Source organism: Pituophis catenifer, unplaced genomic scaffold (genome assembly GCF_029215685.1).
Source record: "Pituophis catenifer annectens isolate HBS135680 unplaced genomic scaffold, rPitCat1.0.hap2 SCAF_14, whole genome shotgun sequence".
NCBI lineage: Eukaryota > Metazoa > Chordata > Lepidosauria > Squamata > Colubridae > Pituophis > Pituophis catenifer.
The window spans coordinates 10,459,247-10,486,451 of record NW_027256894.1 but is presented as its reverse complement, the minus strand read 5'-3'; the positions used below and the strand labels follow the sequence as shown (position 1 = coordinate 10,486,451).

The window sequence follows — 27,205 nt, the reverse complement described above, 5'->3', positions numbered from 1 at the left end:
GACCCCAAAGAATGCAGCACACACAAAGTCTGTACAACCCTTAATTTACTAAATTAAATCAGTCTTTTTCAAACAAAGGCTGTTAATTAACTTTCTTAACAGCCTACAAGAATCCAAAGAATAAATAATCGTAATCTTACTATGGTTGGCAGAAAGCCCAGAAGCAATTTGCAGGAAGCTGATAAGAGAACTAAGATCAGGACAGAGTGAACGAAGTTGTTCCCTGCAAATTGCCTCAGTCGTCATCCTTCCTTAAATAGGCTAAGGGAGTGGCCAATTAGCCCCAAGCCTTACTCTCAAGGAGACCTCCTCCTGAGGAGCCACTCCTGCCTTTTGGCCGCTCTGCACGCCTGTGCATCGAGAAGAGGCTCCTCCTCTTCGTCCTCTTCACTTATAGGAGCTTCTGGAGGTTCTGAAGGCCCTGGCTGAATCCCCACTTCTGGCACCCCATCTTCTCCAGCCTCCTCATTGTCTGATTTGAGTGCCAGCTGCACAGGCTGCTGGCGCAGCACCACACCAGCCTCCTCGCTGTCAGAATCAGCTACTAACTGCATAGGCCGCTGACGGGCCACAACAATCTGGCTTGACCCCGTTGAGGTCACAAAAGTGGATCACATGACCACCCAGAACACTGCAGCCGTCATAAATACGAGCCAGTTGCCAAGCATCTGAATTCTGATCATGGGACAATGGGGCTGCTGCAACGGTCATAAGTGTGAAAAACGGTCACAAGTCAGAAGGTCGCAAAAGGGGGATCATCTGACTAGGGACCCTGCAACTGTCATAAATATGAGTCAATTACCAAGCATCTGAATTTTGATCACATGAACATGGGGATGCTACTACGGTCGTAAGTGCGAAAACTGGTCAGAAGTCACTTTTTTTTCCAATACCGTTGTAACTTCAAATGGTCACTAAACAAACTGTTATAAGTCGAGGACTAACAGTATCTTTCTTCCATCTGCTAGCATCCTTATACACTGGGAAGAAAATTCAAAGATCTATAATCCAGCCTGGAGGGCATCATTTGTGAAGAATCTGATATATGTCATGTCTTTTTATCAACTCAGAATCCTGAGGATGCAAGGAATAATACCTATTTTATAATAATGTAATTATGCAGATGACTCACAATGAGGTCATTTGCATAAGGATATCTTGGCAGATGCTATAGTCTCCAATTAAACAATCAGGAAGAATAGGCACTCTCTCTCAATCTATTAAAACTAAATTTCACTGTATGAACCTTGGACAAGGCATACAAATCTGGAGCGTGGCACACAAAAGAAGATGGACACCAAGGGATAACAATTGAAACGAAAGCCAAAAGAAAGCTTGAAATTCACCAATCTTCATTTTCATGGTGTATTTGTACAATCAGGCTATGACCAAGTATCATACGGCAAGTAATTAATCTTTCTGGGTATCATTACAGTGCTATCATTTCAATATATCTTTAAATATATTCGAACCTGCAATTACTGCAGGTTCGAATCTCGCCAAGGCTCAAGGTTGACTCAGCCTTCCATCCTTTCTAAGGTAGGTAAATTGAGGACCCAGTTGTGGGGGCAATAAGCTGACTTTGTATAAATATACAAAAGGATGAAGGCTATTGCTGAGCACATTGTAAGCCGCCCTGAGTCTCCGGAGAAGGGCAGCATATAAATCAAATTTAAAAAAAATAAGGCTCCCCTGCTCTTTCACTGACTCATGTAAAATTCTTTTGAGAGAACAAGCTATCTTGCTAAAAAAAAAAAGGAGTTTAAAATATCCACCAGGTAGATAAAATGAATAAAAAATGTGGAAAAAAAGATGGACAAAGTAGGCTCAGATCCAGGGGTGGGCTGCTGGGGGTTCGCAGGGGTTCGGGAGAACCTCTAGCTAAGATTCTGTGCAGTTCGGCGAACCTCCAAATCCCACTCCTGGCTGGCCTCACCCACCCTGTCCCACCCCTCCCAGGAGTCCCCACGTGACCCGCTTTGGATGCAGGTAAGTGCAGGACGCGTGCGGAGGTTCGGGGAGGGCAAAAAATGGGCCTACTGGAAGTTCGGGAAGGCCAGAAACGAGCCTGTTTCTGGCCTCCAGAGGGCCTCCAGAGCCTGGGGAGGCCGTTTTCACCCTCCCGGAGGCTCGAGGAAATCCTCTGGAGCCTGCGGAGGGCAAAAATGCTCCCTCCCTGTGGTGCAGGAGGGTGACTAGGCCATGCCTACCCAGCAAGAGCCGAGGTGGCGCAGTGGTTAGAATGCAGTACTGCAGCTACTTCAGTTGACTGCTAGTTCAGCAGATCAGCGGATCAAATCTCACCGGCTCAAGGTTGACTCAGCCTTCCATCCTTCCGAGGTGGGTAAAATGAGGACCCAGATTGTTGGGGGCAATATGCTATTTAATATACTGTCTTTGGTGTAAGCCACCCAGAGTCCTCGGAGAGTGGGCGGTATAGAAATATTATTATTATTATTATTATTATTATTATTATTATTATTATTATTAATAATAATAATAATTGGGCAGAGAACCCCTTGCTAAAATTTTTGAAGCCCACCCCTTCTTGGATCACAAAAATAATCCATGAGTCTCCCTATAAAAGCCTCTGTGACAAATTCCTGGTGAAGAAAGGAGAAAGAAAATACCCAGTTGTTAAGATCTGGAGTGGAAAAATAATTACCTATGAGGCAGAATTTCCACATATTCCACCCACCTCTGCATGATCCATACAGGAAAACAAAGCTGTGTTTAAACAGCTTTAACATTCCTAGCAAAGTCCAGCTGATCAAACTTTTTTAGTTCCAAAGACATTTGAAAGTAAGATATTGTTCCAAAGATGCCTTTTAAGAATAGCTTAGGAGGCGGGGGGGGGGGGGGGAAGGAAAAATGAAACCGGGACTGTTATAATTTCTTTTTCTGTTCCTAATTCTGTTCATGGTTGCTGAACTAACAAAAGAAAGACCAGGATAGACTGTTTAGAATAGAATAGAATAACAGAGTTGGAAGGGACCTTGGAGGTCTTCTAGTCGAACCCCCTGCTTAGGCAGGAAACCCTACACCACTTCAGACAAACGGTTATCCAACATCTTCTTAAAAACTTCCAGTGTTGGAGATTTCACAACTTCTGAAGGCAAGCTGTTCTCACTGTCAGGAAAGTTCTCCTTAGTTCTAAGTTGCTTCTCTCCTTGATTGGTTTCCACCCATTGCTTCTTGTCCTGCCCTCAGGTGCTTTGGAGAATAGGTTGACTCCCTCTTCTTTGTGGCAGCCCCTGAGATATTGGAAGACTGCTATCATGTCTCCCCTAGTCCTTCTTTTCATTAAACTAGACATACCCAGTTCCTGCAACCACTCTTGATATGTTTTAGCGTCCAGTCCCCTAATCTTCTTGGTTGCTCTTCTTTGCACTCTTTAAAGAGTCTCAACATATTTTTTTACATCGTGGTGACCAAAACTGAATGCAGTATTCCAAGTGTGGCCTTACCACGGCATTATAAAGTGGTCTTAACACTTCACGTGACCTTGATTCTATCCCTCTGTTTGCTTAGTAAGTTCCAAGGGAGAGACACTCACTGCAAATTCAGAAGATCAGGTCACTGACTGAGATAGAAGATATGGTAATCAGTATGAAAAGTGACACTTAACTTAGATTGTATGGCTGCCCAACTTAAAAAACAACAACAACGCTGGGTAACTCACAACAATAAAACCCAGGCTTATAAAAACCATAAATTATACTGTGTTTTCCGCAAAATAAGACCCTGTCTTATATTTTTTTGAACCCCGAAATAAGCGCTTGGCCTTATTTTCGGGGAGGTCTTATTATTTTGGGGCATGTGGAACAAGACGGGGGTCCTCTTGCCGTCTTACCTGATTTCCCGCTCTGTCTCCATAACTCTAATCAGAGAAAATGGTTGGGACCGGCTGTGCATCTGTTTAAATAGTTTTGGGGAGGGCTTATTTTCAGGGGGGGGCTTATTATAGCACATGCGCTCAAAAGCCCGATTGGGCTTATTATCAGGGGATGTCTTATATTCAGGGAAACAGGGTAAAACCATAAAACCAAGTAGCTATTATTAGTAAATGGTGATGACATGATGATGATGATGATAAAATTTTGATTCTACTGATATTTTGGTAAAACTAAAATTGGCCATGCCATGTATTATAGAGCTGAGGGAATGCAATGTCTGAGCCGTAGCAATTTGAGATCTCATCAAGAATTATATTTTTCACTGTCATATTTGACAGTGAATTAAATATGACAGTGGCATAATAAAAAAAATTAGAAAGGGGATAAATAATGGTAGATTATAATTCAATCTAAATCTGTGTATTACTATTAGAACTATATAAATTTTTTAAAAACAACAAATATGATTATTGGTATTGTATTTGTAGCAGGGGTGAAATCCAGCAGGTTCTGACAGGTTCTGGAGAACCGGTAGCGGGAATTTTGAGTAGTTCAGAGAACCGGCAAATACCACCTCTGGCTGGTCCGAGAGTGGGGTGGGAATGGAGATTTTGCAGTATCCTTTCCCTGGAGTGGGGTGGGAATGGAGATTTTGCAGTATCCTTCCCCTGCCATGCCCACCAAGCCACACCACGCCCACCAAGCCACACCCACAGAACTGGTAGTAAAAAAATTTGGATTGCCCCATTGATTTGTAGTAAAAGGAGTGATATCAAGAATATGGAGACTGACATAAAAAAAATAATATATTGAAATATTGAATAATTAAGGAAAGATTATAATTCAACAAAATGTGTATTATTATTAAAAGTTTATAAGATTGTTAATTGTATTAAATATGAAGAATGTTGTATTATTTGTACTAAAATGTAAGACACTCTGGTCCCATGCTGTTGATACAACAATATGTTTGTAGAAAAATAAAAAATAAAAAACTTTTTAAAAAAAGAATTATATTTTTCATTAATCAAGATTTACAATAACTGTCAAATCTAAAGTGTGGCAAAACAATAAGGATAGCCTTTATTAGATATTGATTTATTGCAGAGTTCAGTGTTTGAGTAAACCCACGTAACCAATCCAAAGGGAAACTTTTTTATTGTATAATCATGTCAACCAAAGTTTGAGCATTGCAAAGTAATACTTGTTTTCCAGTATCCTTAAGATTTATATTGACTGTTTCCCTATGACTATCATTAAGTGTTGTACCTTATGATTCTTGACGAATGTATCTTTTCTTTTATGTATATTGAGAGCCTATGCACCAAAGACAAATTCCTTGTGTGTCCAATCACACTTGGCCAATAAAGAATTCTATTCTATTCTGTTCTGTTCTGTTCTGTTGTGAAGGAGAATGCGTTATAGCATTTAGTTTCTTCTCTTGGTTGGTGCAACAGCAAACTAGGACCTATAGAGGCTTTGTCAAAGTAATAATATCTGGCCAAAGTGAGCAAAGAGTAAAAAGTAATCCACGTGGGCAAAGAGAAGCAGTTTGGTCTAGTGGTTAAGGCACCAGAAGGCAAGATATTGTGAGTTCAAGTCCCATCTTAGCCACGAAAGCCAGCTGAGTGATCTGGGCTAGTCCCCTTTCTCAGCCCAACCAGGGTTGTTGTTAGGGGGAAAATAGGAGGGAGAATATACTTGCCACCTTGAGTACTAATAAAGGTGGGATATAAATAAACAAACAAACCAACAAATAAAATCTTGATTATCTTACATAGAAATATGCTTAAAAGAATCTTACTGTGTGGCTTATGGATTCATTTCAATGTTACAATATCTTAGTAGTCTACAGCTCCATTATGTCATACCCACATCTACCCCCAACATACTAGCACCACCCTCAAATCTTGTCCTGACTTAATCCCCAAATTTATGTCTCAGATACCGTGTTTCCCCGAAAATAAGCCCTCCCCCGAAAATAAACCTTCCCCTGAAAATAAGCCCTCCCCCGAAAATAAGCCCTCCCCCGAAAATAAACCTTCCCCTGAAAATAAGCCCTCCCCCGAAAATAAGCCCTCCCCCGAAAATAAACCTTCCCCCGAAAATAAGCCCTCCCCTGAAAATATTTAAACGCATGTCCAGCCAGTCCCCGCCATTTCCTTTGGTTAGGGTTAGGGAGACAGAGTTGGAAATCATGTAAGATGGCAAGAGGATCCCCGTCTTGCTCCACGCGCCCGACAATAATAAGACCTCCCCGAAAATAAGGCCAAACCCTTATTTTGGGGTTAAAAAAAATATAAGACAGGGTCTTATTTTCGGGGAAACACGGTAAATGACTAGCCCGAATACGTGCACTCAAAGAGGGGGGCTTAATTAATTCCTCAACCTATCAGCAGGTGGAGGTATTGCTTTAATACTGCCATTCGATCGACAGCCGTTCTGGGTATCTTCAGCTATTCTAGGACAAGAATAAAGAACAACATTCAAATTTAATTTTTGGTGTGCTTGGAAGTTATGAATGCCTTGTGTTGGAAATCTCTTTTGCGTTACCTTTTTCATCAAGGGCACTGCAAGAAAGCAGGTGACAACAGCAGGAGTGTCTATGCCTTTCTGTGGAGTCTTCAGAGGACACATTCCTTGTAAACTATATATGTAAATCTTTTGGTCCTGTAAGAGATCAAAAGAAAACGGATTTATATAGTGTTTACACTATCGTTTTTCCAAGGATGAAAATACGGAATAACAGTTTGCAAGGAAAAGGGAGACTTATGTATCTCAATATTGACAAAAAAATATAATGGTAAAGCTTCTGTGTATCCATTTCTTGAGGTAAAGATAAAGGTTCCCCTCACACATATGTGCTACTTGTTCCGACTCTAGGGGGTGGTGCTCATCTCTGTTTCAAAGCCGAAGAGCCAGTGCTGTCTGAAGACATCTCCATGGTCATATGGCCGGCATGACTCAATGCCAAAGATGCACGGAATGCTGTTACCTTCCCACCAAAGGTGGTCCCTATTTTTCTACTTACATTTTTACATGCTTTCGAACTGCAGATTGTTTTGCAGATTGGCAGAAGCTGGGACAAGTAATGGGAGTTCACTCCATTACGCGGCACTAGGGATTCAAACTGCTGAACTGCCGACCTTTCGACCAACAAGCTCAGCGTCTTAGCCACTGAGCCACCACGTCCCTTTCTTCCATTGCTTAACTTACATTAAATCCATTTTTTAAAATTACATTAAATCCATTTTTTAAAATTACATTAAATCCATTTTTTAAAATTACATTAAATCCATTTCTTAAATCACATTAAAAGATATTTTTTAGGAAAAAATAAAGTCTTCTGACATTTAGAATCTCTTCCTAAGTCAGGATTAAAGAGAACATATCAGCACTAGTTAATTGTAACGAGGTCATTTTAACCGGTGGAAAGAATCAGGCAACATTCCACCTTGCGCACTTTTAGAATTATTTTCTGTAATTGGAACTGACAAACCGAATTGTGATGGGGAAACCCAGGGAATGAGATGGTGTTAAGATGGACTTTTAACATTCCATGGAAGAGGCAAGACATTGATAGAATAAACAAAGTCATCTGGAAACACCAAGAAAAGGGAACATTTTTGCTTTCCTTTACCATCTCTTGTTAAGAAGAGAATATAGGAAGAAAAGGGACATGGAACGTGAACTACTCATTTGAAACCTCGGTTGCAGTCGTTTCAATTGTATTGTCACAGAGAAAAGAAGATTGACTTATTCTCCAAAGCACCAGAGGGAAGGACTAGAAGTAATGGGTGGAAGCTTGTTAAAGAGAGATCTAACCAGGGGTGGGGCTGCTGGTTGTTCTCAGGGGTTCAGGAGAACCTCTAGCTAAGATTCTGTGCAGTTCGGAGAACCCCCCAAATCCCACTCCTGGCTGGCCTCGCCCACCCCACCCCGCCCCTCCCAGGAGTCCCCATGCGGCCTGTTTTGGATGCAGGTAAATGCAGGGCACGTGCGGAGGCTTGGGGAGGGTGAAAAACGGAAGTTTGGGAAGGCCGGAAATGGGGCCGTTTCTGGCCTCCAGAGGGCCTCCAGAGCCTGGGAAGGGCAAAAATGCCCCCCCCCCATGGTGCAGGCCGCTGACTAGGCTACGCCCACCATGGCCTCGTCCTCCCAGCAACCAGGCAGAGAACCCCTTGCTAAAATTTTTGAAGCCCACCACTGGATCCGACCTAGAAATATGGAGAGATTTTCTAACAGTGAGAACAATTAATTAATGGAACAGCTTGCCTCCAGCAGCTATGGGTGCTCCATCACTGGAGGTTTTAAGAAATAGACTAGACAAGTAATCTGGGATGGTATAAAGTTCCTGCCCTGAGTGGGGATTTGGACTGGAAGACCTCCAAAGTCCTTTCCAGCCTTACGATTCTATGTTCTATGCAGGGGTTAAATGCTCCCAGTTCGAACCGGATCACCCGATCCGGTAGCAATGGAGGCAGGTGGTTTGGAGAACCGGTAGCAAAAATCCCTCCTCCCCCCCCCCATTGCCCAGCTGAGCCGTGCAATCATCAGAGGCTTTTTTTTATTTTTAAAAGCATTTTGTCTACAACCTCTTTGGCCGAAAAAATGCTTTTAAAAGTAAAAAAAAAAAGCCTCTGATGATCGCGCAGCTCAGCTGGGATCGTCAGAGGCTTTTAAAAGCATTTTTTTCTACAACCTCTTCAGCCGAAGCTCTCCATGGCCGAAGCTCTCCAACCCTTATTACAGAGAAGAAAAGAGTTCAAATTCAGAACAGTTGGGTTGAGACATACCTCTGTTGCAGTCCAAAGAGAGTCCTGAAGTTTCAACTGGCAGCATAGCTTCATTCCTGGACAGCTCATTTTGGAAACCTCTACGAATCCTTTCTCCGTATTTACTACGGTGTAGTTCCTGAAATCAGGAAAGGGGAATTAAATCAAAAGGGAGCATCAACAGCAAGAGAGCATCAATGAGAAGCAAATAAAAATCACAACGTTGTATGGGTTTGGATCTTTTTCCTAAAAAATACATCTCATCAAACTTTATCGATCAGATTACTACCTAGCCTTTTCTTCCAGGAGAGGGGTGTGATGCTAGTTTGCCTCCTCGTGGTGCACCCTGGATAGCACCTTAGTGTGAATCAAATGACCAGTGGTGGGATTGAGCTAGTTTGGGACAGTTCAGGCGAACCGGTAGTTAAATTGCTGGCTGAAAATTGCATACTAAAAAGCAGAGACATCACCCTGCCAACAAAAGTGCATATAGTCAAGGCTATGGTTTTCCCAGCTGCAATGTATCAATGGTGGGTTTCAAAATTTTTTACTACTAGGTCTGTAGGGGTGGCTTGGTGGGGGTGGCAGGGGAAGGATACTGTAAAATCTCCATTCCCATCCCACTCCAGGGGAAGGATACTGCAAAATCTCCATTTCCTCCCGATCAGCTGGGACTCAGGAGGCAGAGAATAGATGAGGGTGGGGCCAGTCAGAGGTGGTATTTACCGGTTCTCTGACCTACTCAAACTTTCCACTACTGGTTCTCCAGAACTGGTCAGAACCTGCTGAAACCCACCTCTGCAATGTATGGTTGTGAAAGTTGGACCATAAGGAAGAGCATCAAAAAATCGAGGCCTTTGAACTCTGGTGCTGGAGAAGACTCCTGCGAGTCCTTTGGATTGCAAGGCGATCCAACCGGTCAGTCCTAGAGGAGATCAACCCTGACTGCTCTGTAGAAGACCAGATCCTGAAGATGAAACTGAAATACTTTGGCCACCTAATGAGAAGGAAGGACTCCCTGGAGAAGAGCCTAATGCTGGGAATGATTGAGGGCAAAAGAAGAATGGGACGACAGAGAATGAGGTGGCTGGATGGAGTCACTGAAGCAGTCGGGGTGAGCTTAAATGGACTCCAGAGGATGGTAGAGGACAGGAAGGCCTGAAGGAATGTTGTCCATGGAGTCGCGATGGGTCGGACACAACTTCGCAACTAACAAGAACAACAAATAAATAAATCTTCCAGGAGATTACAAAGCATTGTCTCCTCTCATTTTTCCATACATAAAACTAAATGACTCAGTGGACTTTAACAGCTGAGGATGAACTTAAACTTGGTTATCTCCATCCTGGCCCAACACTCTAACCCAGTGATGGCTAACCTTTTTGCCATTGTGTGCCAGGAGGGCGGGTTGGGGGGGTCATGCGCGTGCGTGCCCACATCCATAATTCTATGTGCCCACCCCCGCAGATGGACGTGTGACCCCCCCCCCCCGCTCTCCCCGCTCCTGGCACGCGATGCCCCAGTAAGCCTATTTTTCTCTCTTACCTGGCTCCAGAGCCTTTCTAGCAGTCTGGGGAGGGGAAAAATGGCCTTCCCTACCTGCCTGGAGATCCTCCAGAAGCCAGAAACAGCCTGTTTGCCAACTTCCGGTGGGACCGGAAGGCCCGCTTTTGCTGTCCCCATCCTCCAGAGCCTCTCTAGGAGACTGGAGAGGGCAAAAACAGCCTTCCCCAAACCCCCGGAGGTCCTTTGGAGGCTGAAAAGGACCCTTTTGCCAACTTCCAGTCCCACGGAGCTGAGCTCGCATGCCCACTGATATGGCTACACGTGCCACCTGTGGCACGCGTGCCATAGGTTCACCATCACGGTTCTAACTAATATGCCACACCAGACCCTATGGTCACTATTAATTTCTTATTATTCCTCTCCCTGCTATAAGAATCTTTACTTTGAAGAGAAGAAGGCGGACATGTATTTAACAAGGTAAAGGTCAAGCAGGAGACTCTATACCAGGGGTGTCAAACTCATTTTCATTGAGAGCCGCATCAGGGTTCTGTTTGATCTTGGGGGCCTGGGATGGGTGTGGCCAGGGTGGGCATTGCCAGCTCAACATCCCTCATATCAGGGGCACCTGTGGTGGCCCGAGAACTCTGCCAGTGAAAACGGAGCTCCCAAGCTCTGTTTCGGCTGCGACAGCCTCCTGCAACCCTCTGCCAGTGAAAAAGGAGTTTGGGAGGGCTGCACATAGCCCTCCCAAGCTCCATTTTTGCTGGCAGAGGCACTGTGGGCCAGTCATTTGCTGTTTCCTGGGCAGCCCCGCGGGCCAGATCTAAGCACCCCACGGGCCAAATCAGGCCCCCGGGCCTTGAATTTGACACCCTGCTCCAGTGGTGGAATTCAAATTTTTTTTACTACCAGTTCTGTGGGTGTAAGTGGTGTGGTGGGAGTGGTGTGGCTTGGTGGGCGTGGCTTGGTGGGCATGGCAGGGGAAGGATACTGCAAAATCTCCATTCCCTCCCCACTCCTGGGGGAAGGATACTGCAAAATCCCCATTCCCTCCCCACTCTGGGGCCAGCCAGAGGTGGTATTTGCTGGTTCTCCGAACTGCTCAAAATTTTCCGCTACCGGTTCTTCAGAACTTGTCAGAACATGCTGAATAGCGCCCCTGCCCTGCTCTGTACCATTTCAAACAAGCAACTATTCAGTCTTTTCTTTTTTTTTTTTTTCTTTTTGCCCCTGTTGTGAACACCAAATGTTTTGTTTTCCCGACTGTGGGTACTTGGCCCACCCAGCAAATCTAACGTTGTGCACTGAAGCTCTGCACTACCCCAACTTAGATTCTTGTCCTGCTGCACATCTTCCATGTCCACAATTTATGTATGTAACCCAATGCGAAGTTAAGTTAGGTTATCCATAATGTTTGTGGACCCAACTTCAAACGATCTATGAGGAGAACTTTTCCAAAGAGGAACAAAGAGCTTGTTTTTCCATTAACCCCAAGATGATACGGTTTGTGTTTGCTGGGGAAAACCACAAAGAAGTCATAAATTTAATCGCTGAATACTGGACATCTTTAAAAGAACCGGAGACAAAAAAAAAAAAAAAGACATTATGCAGCTAAGGATTTGAATCAGATGTGCACTTTTGGTTTGTTGCCCTGCGTGAAAACACACAAACGCAAGCACCACAAAATAATGAAGAATGGGGATTGTTGAAACCAGTGGAAAATGAGTAATCCGTTATTCTCAACCTGGTCAATTTACCTTAGTCCTGTATAAAATGGTCATTTCATTAGCACAAAATAATCTCAGGGAATTTGTAATGAATTTATAGAAGGTTAAGAAACCCTTCTGAGGAAAGCATGGGTACCTCAAGTTCAGGGGTGGGTTCTACTTACCTTTACTATCGGTTCGCAATGGGGCCACGTGTTTGTGTGCGCTCTTCTGCGCATGCGCAGAAGCATTTTAATGACGTCAGGGTCAGTGAGTGGAGCCTCCTGCCGGTTTTACTAACGGTTCTATAGAACCGGTGTGAACCAGGGGCAACCCACCACTGCTCCAGTTGCCAAATTTGGAAGGTTCAAACTGTGAAAAATGTTTATTTCAAGACCATCTGGCTACCTAGATGGTTCTTTTTCTAATGGCCCAGTAGATCATGTTCTTCTACTAAAGGTAAAGATAAAGGTAAAGGTAAAGATAAAAGGTTCCCCTCACACATATGTGCTAGTCGTTCCCAACTCTAGGGGGCGGTGCTCATCTCCGTTTCAAAGCCGAAGAGCCAGCGCTGTCCGAAGACGTCTCCGTGGTCATGTGGCCAGCATGACTAAACGCCAAAGGCGCACAGAACGCTGTTACCTTCCCACCAAAGGTGGTCCCTATTTTTCTACTTGCATTTTTTAGGTGCTTTTGAACTGCTAGATTGGCAGAAGCTGGGACAAGGAACGGGAGCTCACCCCGTTACGCGGCAGTAGGGATTTGAACAGCTGAACTGCCGACCTTTTGATTAACAAGCTCAGTGTCTTAGCCATTGAGCCACCGTGTTCCCATGTTCTTCTACTAAGAGGACCAAATGGACCATTGACTTCTTTCCTGTTTGGGACATCCCAACAGATCTCAGATATTGCATCAGCTACAGTACCTCCATAGAATGCCTTCCATATGGGTTGGGAAATAACACCCATAAGTTCTAGCCACTAAACTAAAATTCCAATGTTCTCCTGGACCTACAGGCAGGGTAATGTAATCAATTAATATTTTTTAGTCTGGGAATGAGAGCAAAACAAATCCCAGGTATCAATAGAAGAAAATATTTCTAGCTCAGAGTTGAATTGTGGGGTCTTTGGTGCTCTCTGAGCTTGGTGGTTATCTTGTAGATATTTCATTACCCAATTAGGTAACAGCAACAGTGAACTGATGAAGTTATCTAGTTTGGTAATGAAATGTCTGCAACAAAACCACCAAGATCAGAGAGCACCAAGGACCCCACAAATCACAGTGTTTCCAGGGGTGGGCTGCTGAGGGTTCGCAGGGATTCGGGAGAACCTCTAGTTAAGATTCTGTGCAGTTTGGAGAACCCCCAAATCCCATTCCTGGTTGGCCCCACCCAGCCCTCCCCTCCCCTCCCAGGATGTCCCCACGCGGCCTGTTTGGGATGCAGGTAAGTACAGGGCGCGCGCGGAGGCTCAGGAAGGGCGAAAAATAGGCCTACCTGAAGTTCAGGAAGGCCAGAAATGGGCCCATTTCTGGCTTTCCTGAACTTCCGGTAGACCTATTTTTGTTATGGGCCCATTTCTGGCCTCCAGAGGGACTCTGGAGCCTGGGGAGGCCATTTTCGCTCTCCCGAAAACTCGAGAAAAGCCTCCGGAGTCCAGGAAGACCAACCCCCCCCCCCGCCGTGGTGCAGGAAGCCAACTAGGCCACACCCACTATGGCCACGCCCACCCAGCAACCGGGCAGAGAACCCCTTGCTAAAATGTTTGAAGCCCACCCCTGTTTCTGATAAGAAAAGAGGGTGAAGAAAGAAACCCTTCATACAATATTTGAGGAAAGCATCATTATCCACAGCTCAAGAAATACTGAGCAAATAATCTATTTACATTGCAGAGCACAACAAAAGATTTGTGGGTTTTTTTTAAAAAAATACAAACCTTGTCTCTTCCTTCTCATCCCAGAATACTACGGTGTGGTCCTGTCCTTGAGAAGAGAAGACGGATTGTTTCCCACAGGGCAAGCAGTACATGAATGTGGCAAAAGAAGGACTTTTCATTTGTCCTATAACCGAAATGGCCAGGGGCCGCTGTATGAAAGAAAGGTTAGATTTGAAGAATGAAGTTTATATAGCAATAGCAGCACTTATTTTATTTATTTATTATTAATTAAATTTTTATGCCGCCCCTCTCCGAAGACTCCGAAGACTCAGGGCGGATGAGGATGCACTGTGGCTGCACTGTGATGCGGTATATAAGTATATAAGACTCAGGGCGGAGTCTTATATACTTATATACTGCATCACAGTGCTTTACAGCCTTCTCTAAGCAGTTTCACAGAGTCAGCCTCTTGCCTCCAACAATCTGGATCCTCATTTTACCCACCTTGGAAGGATGGAAGGCTGAGTCAACCTTGAGCCGGTGAGGATCGAACTGCTGGCAGCCGGCAGTCAGCAGAAGTAGCCTGCAATACTGCATTCTAACCCCTGCACGACCACTGAGCCCTATTCGGAATTCTGTCTGTATTTACAGGCTGGATTTTACTCAAAATACTAAGCCATCTAGGCTGTGGCTTGCCCAATAAACCATAGTTTCAAAAGAAGCCACTATTCAGCCTGATATGTGCTCCCATCTTATGACACAAGCAAGCACCATAGAAAGACTGAGGCATTTGTTAATTTACAATATGAGTGCTGTAGCAACAACCAACAACAAATGGATTGAAATTAGGTTTCTGTAACTCAATGCCTTGCAGATGTCCTGAGCCATGATTGCAGTGTCTCACTTAGATGGACCAAATAGTTGGCTGAGAAGATGGGATTTTTATCTGATGTATATGGATAATATGCATGGGCAAGGCTAATTTTAGAGACCCCCACTTGTTATATTCCTCAAGTAGTCCTCGACTTATGACCATAATTGAGCCCAAACTTTCTGTTGCTAAGTGAAACATTTGTTCAGTGAGTTTTGTCCCATTTTACAACCTTTCTTTCCACAGTTGTTAAGTGAATCCCGAGAGTTATTAAGTGAGCAACATGGTTGTTAAGTGAATCTGGATTCCCCATTGACTTTTCCTGGTCAAAAGGTCACAAAAGGTGATCACTTGGGCAGTGCAACCGTCATAAATATGGGTCAGTTGCCAAGCGTCTGAATTTTGATCACATGATCACAGGAATGCTGCAATGGTCATAAGTGTGAAAAGCGGTCATAAATCATTTTTTTTCAATGCCGTTGTAACTTCGGTCACTAAACAAACTGTTGTAAGTTGAGGACTACCTGCGTTTTTGGTCTCCAAGAATCTTGGAGTCCAACATTCAGGTTCAGAGTGATTCCATGTACCACATCTTCTCTTGAGGGTTTCCCCTGAGCATTCAGTTGGTCACTGTTAGAGATAGAATGCTGGCCAAGACGGACTAAAAAGGTAAAGGTTCCCCTCACAAATATGTGCTGGTCGTTCCTGACTCTAGGGGGCGGTGCTCATCTCCGTTTCAAAGCCGAAGAATCAGCGCTGTCCGAAGACGTCTCCGTGGTCATGTGGCTGGCATGACTCAACGCCAAAGGCGCACGGAACGCTGTTCCCTTCCCACCAAAGGTGGTCCCTATTTTTCTACTTGCATTTTTTACATGCTTTCGAACTGCTAGGTTGGCAGAAGCTGGGACAAGTAACTGGAGCTCACCCCTTTACGCGGCACTAGGGCTTCGAACCGCTGAACTGCCGACCTCTCGATTGACAAGCTCAGCTGTCTTAGCCACTGAGCCACCGTGTCCCTAAGACGGACTAGCTGTGTTCTTTTAAGTTTCTTTAAGCTCAGAAAGACATCAGACATCGCTGCCTAAACAACCAAAAATTCTCTCGTACCTTTTCAGGTTTGGTATCCCAACACTCCATCATGAGAGCCTGCAGTCGATGGAATTGCACTTCTTCTGCCGGGCCCAGGATGGGCCGAATCCCCTTGGAGAGTTTCTTGGAAATTTGCAGCTGATGTTGTCCCAGGACGGGGCGTTGCCCTGACAGCAGCTCATACAACACCATTCCATATGAAAACATGTCCACCTAAGCCAAAGCAGAACGAACAAACAGAGAAACTGAGATTCAGAGAGACAGCAGTGGGGAAGGCAAGGAAGTGAGTATCAACTCTGCAGAGCTGCCTGATCCTATCAGCATGTGATTGCGGGAGTTATATTTCAACAGGTTGCTTGCCCCTTCCTTTATACATCACTTTTTGGCTTCCCTTTTATTTCCAAAGCCTGGAATAACAATCAGTGCAAAGAAGAAGAAAAACCTAATGAGGGGGAAAAATAGCATTAAGACGGAAATTTAAGAGACACTGGGGGAAAAGCATTGGGCCACATTTCAACATGAAGTGGATGTAAATCTCATTCAAAACTGAGTGGGATCTAAGTCAGAACCAACTACACTGTTGTTTCTCTGTGTGTCCTAACGTTGAAGTCAGGGACAAGAAATATTTTCTTGTAAAAAGTCGCTTGCAAAAAAAGATTGAACATATAGCAATAGCAATAGCACTTAGACTTATATACTGCTTCACAGTGCTTTTACAGCCCTCTCTAAGCGGTTTACAAAGTCAACATATTGCCCTCAACAATCTGGGTCCTCATTTTACCCACCTCTGAAGGATGGAAGGCCAAGTCAACCTTGAGCCTGGTGAGATTTGAACTGCCAAATTGCAGGCAGCCAGCAGGCAGCAGAGGTAGTCTGCAGTACTGCATTCTAACCACTGCGCTATCACAGCTCCTATATATACAGTAGTGGCCAAAATTGCGGAAACCTTTTGGGAAAAGTGTATTTTCTAAAACTAGCTAATAACAACATTTTTTTTTTAATAGTACCCTAAAATTATATATCAATGGAAAGATAATTTAATCAAGAATGAAGTGCAATAACTTTTATGAAAGATTTGTTATTAGAATAGCAGTTATAGTATAAAGAAGAAAAGTGAAACACATAGAAAAAATGAGCTATACAAAAATTATCACCATAGAAAAAATGAGATATTCAAAAATTATCACCATGTCAATTAATCCTTAATTGGGTAACCTTTAGCATGAATTACGGCCTTACAACCTCTTCCCATGGAGTGAACCAAGTCTTTGAGTTCTGCAGCTGTTATCATGTGAAACCAAGATCGAAGGATTGTTTCTATTAACTGGGTTTTATTGCTGGGTCACTTCTGACTAACCAGTTTCTTTAGTGGGCTCCATAGATTTTCAATTGGGTTAAGGTCTGGGCTATTTCCACTCCAGCATATTCCATTCCAGCAGTGGAATAGGATTATCTTGAAACTCCAAAAAAAAAAAAAAAAAAAGTGATGTTATTAAGTCACCAAACCTCAAAAATACACTTTTCCCAAATGGTTTCCACAATTTTGGCCACTACTGTAGCTTCACTTGTTGTCATGTTGATGGGAAATAGAATCTTGACTCTGGCTAATAGATGGGCCATAACTGTAGTCTAGATGGCAGAGCCTGCCAATGCACCTTCTATGCATGTACCTTTTCATCGTAGACAATGCGAGGTCGTATCTCTGGAGCCTGATAGCCAGGGGTGCCCTCCACCCCCAAAGCTCCTTCGTGGAAGGACTGACGAGAAATCCCATAGTCAGATAGTTTGATGTTGATGCTTTCCTTCACATCTAAAGACCACACGAGGATGTTGTCAGATTTCAAGTCACAGAAAATGATTTTCTTCTTGTGAAGGTAGGTCAGGCCTGCGGCAATCTGATAGGCGATCTTGAAGGTCAGCATATGTCCCAAAGGTACAAAGGAAGCTCCTAGAGCAAACAACAAGAGAAAAGATAATCTGTCTCAATGTTCCGACTGACAAACCCAACCAAAGCAGGCATGGTTGAGATGATCCAGTCTCTGAATGCCAAACTTGATTGAGTACATCATTTTGGCCTTGATGAGGGCAAAACCAGATCTAGCTAATTCGCGCGCAAACTGACCTAATTAAAGTATAGGATCCTCCCTCCCCCTATTACTGCAGGTCACATTGTCCAATTGAATGTCATTGTATTGTTATGAGAAAAAGCCTTTGGTTTTGGCAAACACCTGCCAAAGTGTCCTTGGCTCTCACAGCTCGTCTTCTTGATGTCTGGAGCCTACATTCCAACTCGCCCTTCCCTCCCTCCTGGTTTGCTGGCAAGCTGAGAAGTGATAATGGTTGCAACAGCAAAAGCACACTTCGAACTTGACAATCTGATTGTCAGCTACACTAATATCCACCTCTAATAGTGTAATGGTATGTGGGTAAGGCCTTGGGAGTTCATAGATGTTATTGAATAGATTCTGCTACTCAGATAAGAGATAGTATAGCCTCCAGCTGGATAATGGGTGGGGCAAGAAGTTCAGAAGACACTCTCTCTAGTTTCTTGGGATGTAAAGGAGATGGCGGGAGGATGTACCTTCAGACTTGTAACATTGATAGGACCTCACCAGATAAATCAGATAATAATCATGACTGGATGAGCTAATCTGTTTTATTGTAAAGCTACACTGATAGAATCTGGCAAGTATGGTGGACATAGCTGGTCCGAAGATCTTTCTTTTACCTTTAGAGTTTTCTGAGAGAACGGTGGTCAGGCTGCCCAAAGGAGCCAATTCTAAGGCCAAGCTGAGTGGGTGGATGCTGATCCCAATCAGGGAGACCACGCACGGGTACTGCAGTGAGTGGAGAATGCTGGCCTCTTGACGGAACTCCGAGAAGCTCTTCATGGCATCCATCGCCCGTAGATGCCTCAACATGGTGTCTGTGCAAAGAAGAACAGACATGTGTATGAGGTCCACCTTCTTGGATCATATCCCAAGGCAGTAGTGGATTCCACTTATCTTCACTACCGGTTCGGAACTGTGAGCATGTGCACTTGTATGCTCGCTTCACTCGTGCATGGCGCTTCTGCGCATGCACAGAACCTTCTGCGCTTGCGCAGAGCATCCATGATGATGTCCAGGCAGGTGGGCTGAGCCTCCCGCCACCGCCACTACCGGTTCACCCGAACTGGGGCGAACTGGTAGAAACCAACCACTGTCCCAAGGCCATGAAATCCTGCATTCTCATGAGGGATGTCCAAATGCCTCTTGCAAGCCACCGGCCCTAAGAGTTACTTCTGCAGGATGAATTTGCACACCAGAACAACTAGACACAAAGACAGTTTTTTTCCCTGCATGCCACCACTCTGCTAAATACCGTAACTAATTCCAACAACACTGTCAAAGGCTGTATTACTAAGGCTGTATTGTACTAAGGCTGTATTACTATTATTCTTCGCATCTTTCCTATTACCTGTCTCTTTTTCTGTTTATGACTATAACCTGGTTGCTTGTATCTTTACGATTTATATTGTTTTATTTAGTTTTCCTAGTACGGTTTGATTGCTTATTTGGTATCCTATGATTATCACTACGTGTTGTATCTTATGATTCATGATGAATGTATTTATGATGACTATGATCATGATTTTTTCACTTATATCTTTTATGTACACTGAGAGCTTATGCACCGAAGACAAATTCCTTGTGTGTCCAATCACACTTGGCCAATAAAGAATTCTATTCTATTCTATTCTATTCTATTCTATTCTATTCTATTCTATTCTATTCTATTCTATTCTATTCTATTCTAATTCTAATTCTAATTCTAATTCTAATTCTAATTCTAATTCTAATTCTAATTTGCAAGCAGTGGTCAACTCGTAACCATTGCCCACTTTGCTATGATTCATTTGAGATATAACAGAGCCTTGCATTCTGTATTTTAATTAAATTCAGATGCTTTTAATATGCAACTGAGGAGGAAGGTATGATGTAAGTCAAGATGACTTCATCAATTGTCTCTGTGAAACCAAGTAAGAACACATGAGAGGTCTGCAGAAGAAAGCTTCAGCCCAGCAGAAGCATCAATCAGTCAATCAATCAGTCAATCAATCAATCAGAACACAGCTAGAAGGGACCTTGGAGGTCTTCTAGTCCAACCCCCTACTCAAGCCGGAAACACTATATATTCCAGACAGATGGCTGTCCAGTCTCTTCTTAAAAACTTCCAATAATGGAGCACCCACAACTTCTGGAGGCAAGCTGTTCCAATTAATTCTTCTCACTCTTAATCAGTGGAACAGCTTGCCTTCAAAAGTTGTCGTTGCTTCATCCCGGGAGGTTTTTAAGATTCTTTCACAAATTCTCTGCATTCAAAACCGTTTCCCCCCCACCCCCAGTCCACACTTCCACACCACATTTTTCTTCCTATTTCTGGTTTCTGCAGGAAGCAAGTTGGAGGTTATCTGATTTTAATTCCGATTTGTCTGCTTCCATAAATTGGGTTCCCGCAGCCAAAACTCTTACCTCTTGTTCCATTAATGGAGATAGTTTCCAGATAAGCTCTAAAGCAGGAGTCTCCAACTGGCTGAGGAATTCTGGGAGCTGAAGTCCACAAGTCTTAAAGTTCCCAAAGTTGGAGACCCTTGATCTAAAGGCTACATTTAAACAGGTGCTGCTGATACTGAAAAGGGGTAACATTTGACTACATGTGGAACAGAGGTGCTATTCAGCAGGTTCTGACCAGTTCTGGAGAACCGGTAGCGGAAATTTTGAGTGGTTCAGAGAACCAACAAATACCACCTCTGACTGGCCCCAGAGTGGGGTGGGAATGGAGATTTTGCAATATCCTTCTCCCAGGAGTGGGGAGGGAATGGGGATTTTGCAGTATCCTTCCTCTGCCACGCCCACCAAGCCATGCAGGTTCTGACCAATTCTGGAGAACCGGTAGCGGAAATTTTGAGTAGTTCAGAGAACCAGTAAATACCACCTCTGACTGGCCCCGTCCCCATCTATTCTCTGCCTCCAGAGTCCCAGCTGATCGGGAGGAAATGGGGATTTTGCAGTAACCTTCCCCTGGATTGGGGAGGGAATATCTTTCCCCTGGAGTGGGGTGGGAATCGAGATTTTACAGTATCCTTCCTCTGCCATGCCCACCAAGCCACGCCCACAGAACCGGTAGTAAAAAAAAAATTGAATCCCACCATTGATGTGGAAGGAGAAAAGAGCCACTGTTCCACATTGCTCAACGCTGGCTTCATTACCTGCTGCTGAATTGGCAGAAGTCTTATATTTTTTAATCTGAAAACGCTTGATGGCTACCGGTTTCCCTTGATATTGTGCCCGATAGATAACCGTTCCACTTCCTCCTTGGCCGAGGATACTGTTTTCATTTTCTACATATTCCAGTTTGCTGTTTTCCAAGAATAACCTGCCAAGCATACCAAATGAAGCAAAAGAGAGAAATGAGATTATTAAGCAATACCGGTCAACTCAAGCCAAGATTTAAGATCGCTCGTTTTCTCCTCTTCCTAATCTCCCCGAACAGACAGTGCCCATTTCCCTGGCCAAGACGAGTCTTTTTTTTTTCCAGCCATCTGCTGACTAGAAGATAATCAAGAAGAGAACACATTTTTAATTACCATCTTTGATAGACAGGCTGTTTTATTGGCAGCAGCTAATGTGTTGTTGTTGTTTTTAATGGGTAGCATCACTTCAAAGCACAGGTATGGGAGACTCAGGTAAGACAGGTGGCCAATAAATTTTACAAACAAACAAATAAAATAAATAAGAAAACCAAGGAAACATATTTTTTTTTGGACATGTGCAAGATGATGCTTTTGAATGACAGCTTTCCCACCAGCTTTTCCTGGGTATAGCATGTCTGTTTACAGCAAAGATGCACATTTTTTTCCCCAACTGAGCTTCACACTTGGACTTTAGTGTGAAGAAGATTCTTCCCTCCTCCCCCAAAATAGTGAGTGGAGCTAGGATGGAAATAACACGAGATTTAATTTATTTTATTATTTTTTTTGCTTTAATTTATATGCCGCCCTTCTCCGGAGACTCAGGGTGGCTTACAATCGTTAAGCAATAGCCTTCATACTTTTGTATATTTTTACAAAGTCAGCTTATTGCCCCCACAATCTGGGTCCTCATTTTACCCACCTTAGAAAGGATGGAAAGCTGAGTCAACCTTGAGCCTGGTGAGATTTGAACTTGCAGTAATTGCAAGCAGCGGATGTTAATAACAGTGCTTTAGTCCACTGTGCTACCAAGGCTCTTTTCACATTTCTATTTAGATTCTATTCACATTTCTATTTAGATGAGATTAAAAGCACCGTTCACTTTGTGTGGTTAACATTTTCATCCGGCAGCTGGTAGTTAACCTGGGCGGATGCCAAAAAGACCAAGCTGGGTTAGATGTGACTAAGGACTAGGATAGGAGACCACTAGGAATTCCCAGGTTGTCAGCTGGATTGTAAAATTTAAAAAAAAAATCCATGAAAGAAATAAAAGTCAATTCTGAACTGCCGAGAAAAGAGTTACTTGGTGTCACCAATAGTCAAGTTTCTTTGACTTACCTCCTATCACGCTACAAACTGCAATTTGATAACAATTTCAGGAGGTCACCTACCACTTAGACAGGTGGGACAACTGTGACCAAGATTCCCTTTAACTAGGTCAACTGGGTTAACTACAACTAAGTCAACTTGACACCACCCAATGTATTAACAGAATAAAAGTGTCAACGCTGGCCTGACTGAGGCCATTTTGAGACTTCAGTGCTGACACACGGGAGACGAGGGATAGGGAGAGGGGAATAGAGATAGTTGGGGTGTTGTAGTTAAAACAAAATACTTTCTCTTGGGAACCAAGGACCAGAGGTGGGTTTCAGCAGGTTCTGACCAGTTCTGGAGAACCAGTAGCGGAAATTTTGAGTAGTTTGGAGAACCGGTAGTAAAAATTCTGACTGGCCCCGCCCCCATCTATTCTCTGCCTCCCAAGTCCCAGCTGATCGGGAGGAAATGGGGATTTTGCAGTAACCTTCCTCTGGAGTGGGGTGGGAATGGAGATTTTCCAGTATCCTTCCCCTGCCACGCCCACCAAGCCACACCCACCAAGCCATGCCACGCCCACCAAGCCACACCCACAGAACCAGTAGTAAAAAATTCTGAAACCCACCACTGCCAAGGACATTCCTGCAGGTGCTCAGAAGGAGGGGACTGGAGTCACCTAGCAACTGGACAGTATCCTGATTGGACCAGGTGACTGATCGTTTTGCGAAAGTGACAAACGTTTACTTTTAATTAGGTGGAAAACTGTGGGAATATTCAGAGTCGGTTTTCACCAGCCTGTGCCAATACGACATATCCAATAAATCTATTCTTTGAGGAAATGGACTGCCTCAGAGTTTTGTTTGCTATGTGTATGTTACTTGGAACCCTGACAAAAAGAGTTGGAAGGGATCTTGGTGGACTTCCAGTCCAACCTCCTGCTCAGGCAGGAGACCCTGTACCATTCCAGACAAACAGCTATCCAGTCTCCTCCAGTGATGGAGCATCCACAACATCTGGAGTTTCCACTGATTAATTGTTCTAACTGTATAGAAAATGCAGCTCCCCAGATTCTACTGGTGGAAATTCTGGAAGTTGAATTTCTTAGCATACCTGAAAAACACCAAGCTGGAAAAGTTTGCTGTGGTAGACTATGGTAGGCAGAAATATAAAGAATCTGCTGCAAACATGACCCAAATATATATTCCTGTGGTGATTGGGAAAAAAATGTAGGAAACCCCAGGAAATGAAACTCAGACGCCATAATTTTGGGAAAAAGAATGAAAGTTCCTTATTACCTGGCTGGAAAGTCCGTCATGAAAAGTTCAGGGACCAGCTCCTGTAAAGGGACAGGTAGATCTGGATGCTTGGCACAGGTGATGTGGTCCTGCTCAATAGCTGTGAGAAAACAGTCTTCCATATTGAAATACTGTCCATCTTCTTTTGGGGGGCTGTCTTCTCCATCCTGGGGCTTTGTGGTTGAACAGACGGGGCAAGGCACATATTGCTCCATCAGCAGAGTCCCGTCACTCTCGGTGGCAGTGAGAGCTGGAAAAATATGATTTATTTATTTATGTATCAAACTTTTGAGCCATCCATCTCCTTCATAGGTACAGGTAAAGGTTCCCCTCACACATATGTGCTAGTTGTTCCCGAATATTGAATATTCTGAATATTGAATATATCCTGAATACTGGCAGGGGCTACCAATTTGGGGAAATGGATAAATGGGCTCAGAAGACTACAAATTAATATTAGGGGGGGTCCAAGTGGGTCAGAAAGACTTGTTCATATACAGTATCAATTGGTTTTGAGTCATGGTGGTGCAGTGGTTAGAATGCAGTAAAGATAAAAGGTAAAGGCTCCCCTCGCACATATGTGCTAGTTCCCAACTCTAGGGGGAGATGCTCATCTCCGTTTCAAAGCCAAAGAGCCAGCGCTGTCCGAAGATGTCTCCGTGGTCATGTGGCCAGCATGACTCAACGCCAAAGGTGCATGGAACGCTGTTACCTTCCCACCAAAGATGGTCCCTATTTTTCTACTTGCATTTTTCACGTGCTTTCGAACTGCTAGGTTGGCAGAAGCTGGGACAAGTAACGGGAGCTCACCCCATTATGTGGCACTAGGGATTCGAACCACTGAACTGCCGACCTTTCGATCAACAAGTTCAGCATCTTAGCCACTGAGCCACCGCATCTTCAATCTCAATCTCCGGGACACAAACATTCATACTGGAGATATCTCTTTCAAGTGATTGTTATCCAGAACTGGACAAGGAGGTGAAGAATGAGCAGGACATAACAGGAACATGTATCAACCATGCTGATGGAACAGTTCTCTCCATAAACTCTCCACAATTAATTGAAAAATATAACTCATGGATAATTGAAGGCCATAAAACTCCCAGGGACTGCCCAGAGCATTAGTTGATGGATATCAAATAAGAGCCACGGTGGTGCAGTAGTTAGAAGGCAGAACTGCAGGCTACTTCTGCTGACTGCTGGCTGCCAGTTCAAATCTCACCAGGCTCAAAGTTGACTCAGCCTTCCATCCTTCTGAGGTCGGTAAAATGAGGACCCAAATTGTACTGCATTCTAACCACTGTGCCACCACGGCACATTCCCCAAATATTTCCCAATATTCCCCAAAGTCTTCTGATTCAAATAAAAATTTGATTTAATTTTACTGATGTTTTATTGTATTAAATTAGTTAATACAGTTCATTCAATTATTTTCTCCTTCTGGCCCTCAAAAGCTGAAGACAAAGTTGGTTGGAGCAATAGCAATAGCGCTTAGACTTATATACTGCTTCATAGTGCTTTTGCAACCCTCTCTAAGCAGTTTACAGAGTCAGCATATTGCCCTCAACAATCTGGGTCCTCATTTACCCATCTCGGAAGGATGGAAGGCTGAGTCAACCTTGAGCCTGTGAGATTTGAACTGCTGAACTGCAGCTAGCAGTCAGCTGAAGTAGCCTGCAGTACTGCACTCTAACCACTGCGCCACCTCGGTTCTTTGTAACTTTTGATAGGGCTCTAAGAAGTTTCCCCAAGGCTTCTGAGGATGACAGATACTTCAGGCTTCTAGATGTGCTCCTTGACAGTAGAACCAAAGAAGAGTTCTGATAGATCAAGCCAAGATCCATCCTGGTCCTCCAATGGGTGTAGTACAGTAGCTACAGTAGCACATATTTACGGGATGCTTTGCAAGCAGATGAATATATATTCCTCTACTACTACATGAGATGTGGTGGCGCAGTGGTTAGAATGCAGTATTACCAGCTACTTCACTGTTTGTTGCCAGTTCGATCCTGACCAGCTCAAGGTTGACTCAGTCTTCCATCCAGTGGTGATATTCTGCCGGTTCTAACCGGTTCGGGAAAACCGGTAGCGGCGGTGGTGGGAGGCTCCGCCCACCCACCCGGACGTCATCGCCTCACGTTTTTGTTGGTCTGCGCATGCGCAGAAGGTCTTGCTCAGTCGCAGAAGGTCTCACGCATTCACAGAAGAGCAAGCGAAGCGACCACGTACACGCGTTCACATTTGCGAACGGGTAGTGAAGGTAAGTGAATAGCACCACTGCTTCCCTCCTTCCGAGGCTGGTAAAATGAGGACTCAGATTGTTGGGGGCATATACTGACTCTGTAAATCACTTAGAAAGGATGTAAAGCACTATGAAGGGGTATATAAGTGCTATTGCTATTGCTGATGTCTCCTTGCAACTGGTATCTGTAGGCATGATGGTCTAACCAGGAGATAAGATTGAGTCTTCGAAACTAACAGTACAGATAGTCCTCAGCATATTTTTCTTTTCTTTTTTTCTTTTTCAACAGGCTGTTGCCAGAATCATGAAATCAATAACTCTTAGTTCTGTATTTTAGCTTCTTCATCAGTTTAAACATCCCAAACTTATTCAGGTCAGAAGTTGAATTTCATTTTCATAATGCCTTTCCTTTCTTCTTTTTCATGCTTTACCAACTTTTCAGAAATGATCAAAGCGTTAACTTAATTAATGGAGTAACGTGATGATTAGTTGATGAATCCATTTACTGGGGGAAGTTAAATGATCTGAATCTGCTTTCGAACAAAGACAACATTCTGAAATTAAAAACACAGTATTCTTTGATTCGCAATGAGGCATGCATATTTCATAGCTGACATTTCAGGGAAAGGGAGGAAGTGCGTCTTCAAAATGCATTTATGGATGGGTTATTTTAGCCCGTTGGTTCTTTGTGAGTGCATGATCAGAGGCACGCACGCACACACGCACACTTTGCATTAAATTATCCTCAAGTTTGTGAACTTTTAAAGTGAGCAATCACATGAATTATAAGACGACACAAGTTGGAAACATTTATGCATTTTTCACAAACCATTCTGTAGTGGCCAGTGCAACCTTTACAAATTATACGTGAAGCAGACCACCTGATTGTGGGGCTGAACTCGTAACCATGTTGAGTTATGGTTTCTTAAATAAATAATAATGGATTCACACCGTATTGTACACCACAAAGTATGGTTTATATTCATGACATAGTATCTATAACATCTGTTGAACACCTGGCTCTTCTCACAGGTGTTGGGCCAGAACATTAAGTGAGACCGTTTAAATAGTTTATGTGATTACTTTACCGTAGGGATTTCTAGCTATGAACCGTCTCTGATATGATATGTTCTCATTGTTTTGTTGCATTTTATGTTTTTAGCTCGTTGTTAAAATGGTGGATAGGCGGCCATATAAATTGAATGAATGAATGGGATGGATTCATACAGCACCATAAGCCAAAGCAGAACAAATCACACAATTGGTTCTTATAATGTGATCATCCAGGGTGCTACATTCCTAAGGATAACATAGTAATTCAAGCTTCATCCCCATTTTAGCCAAAATGATAAGGTAAGGCAAGGTAAGGGTAGGGTAGGGTAAGGTAGGGTGGGGTGGGGC

General features: G+C 43.7%; 1 protein-coding gene across 1 annotated transcript in view; it reads right to left on the bottom strand.

Annotated features, from left to right (window-relative positions):
- The window catches only part of LRRK1 (leucine rich repeat kinase 1), an 86,808-nt gene that overhangs the window by 5,804 nt on the left and 53,799 nt on the right, over positions 1 to 27,205 (bottom strand). The window contains exons 23-30 of the mRNA XM_070953560.1: positions 23,560 to 23,809; positions 20,969 to 21,135; positions 18,446 to 18,643; positions 17,388 to 17,665; positions 15,736 to 15,930; positions 13,818 to 13,966; positions 8,693 to 8,810; positions 6,450 to 6,566 (exon numbers count right to left, since the gene is read on the bottom strand). Coding sequence (XP_070809661.1) covers positions 6,450 to 6,566; positions 8,693 to 8,810; positions 13,818 to 13,966; positions 15,736 to 15,930; positions 17,388 to 17,665; positions 18,446 to 18,643; positions 20,969 to 21,135; positions 23,560 to 23,809 — 1,472 coding nt within the window. The remainder of the gene's footprint in view (positions 1 to 6,449; positions 6,567 to 8,692; positions 8,811 to 13,817; positions 13,967 to 15,735; positions 15,931 to 17,387; positions 17,666 to 18,445; positions 18,644 to 20,968; positions 21,136 to 23,559; positions 23,810 to 27,205) is intronic.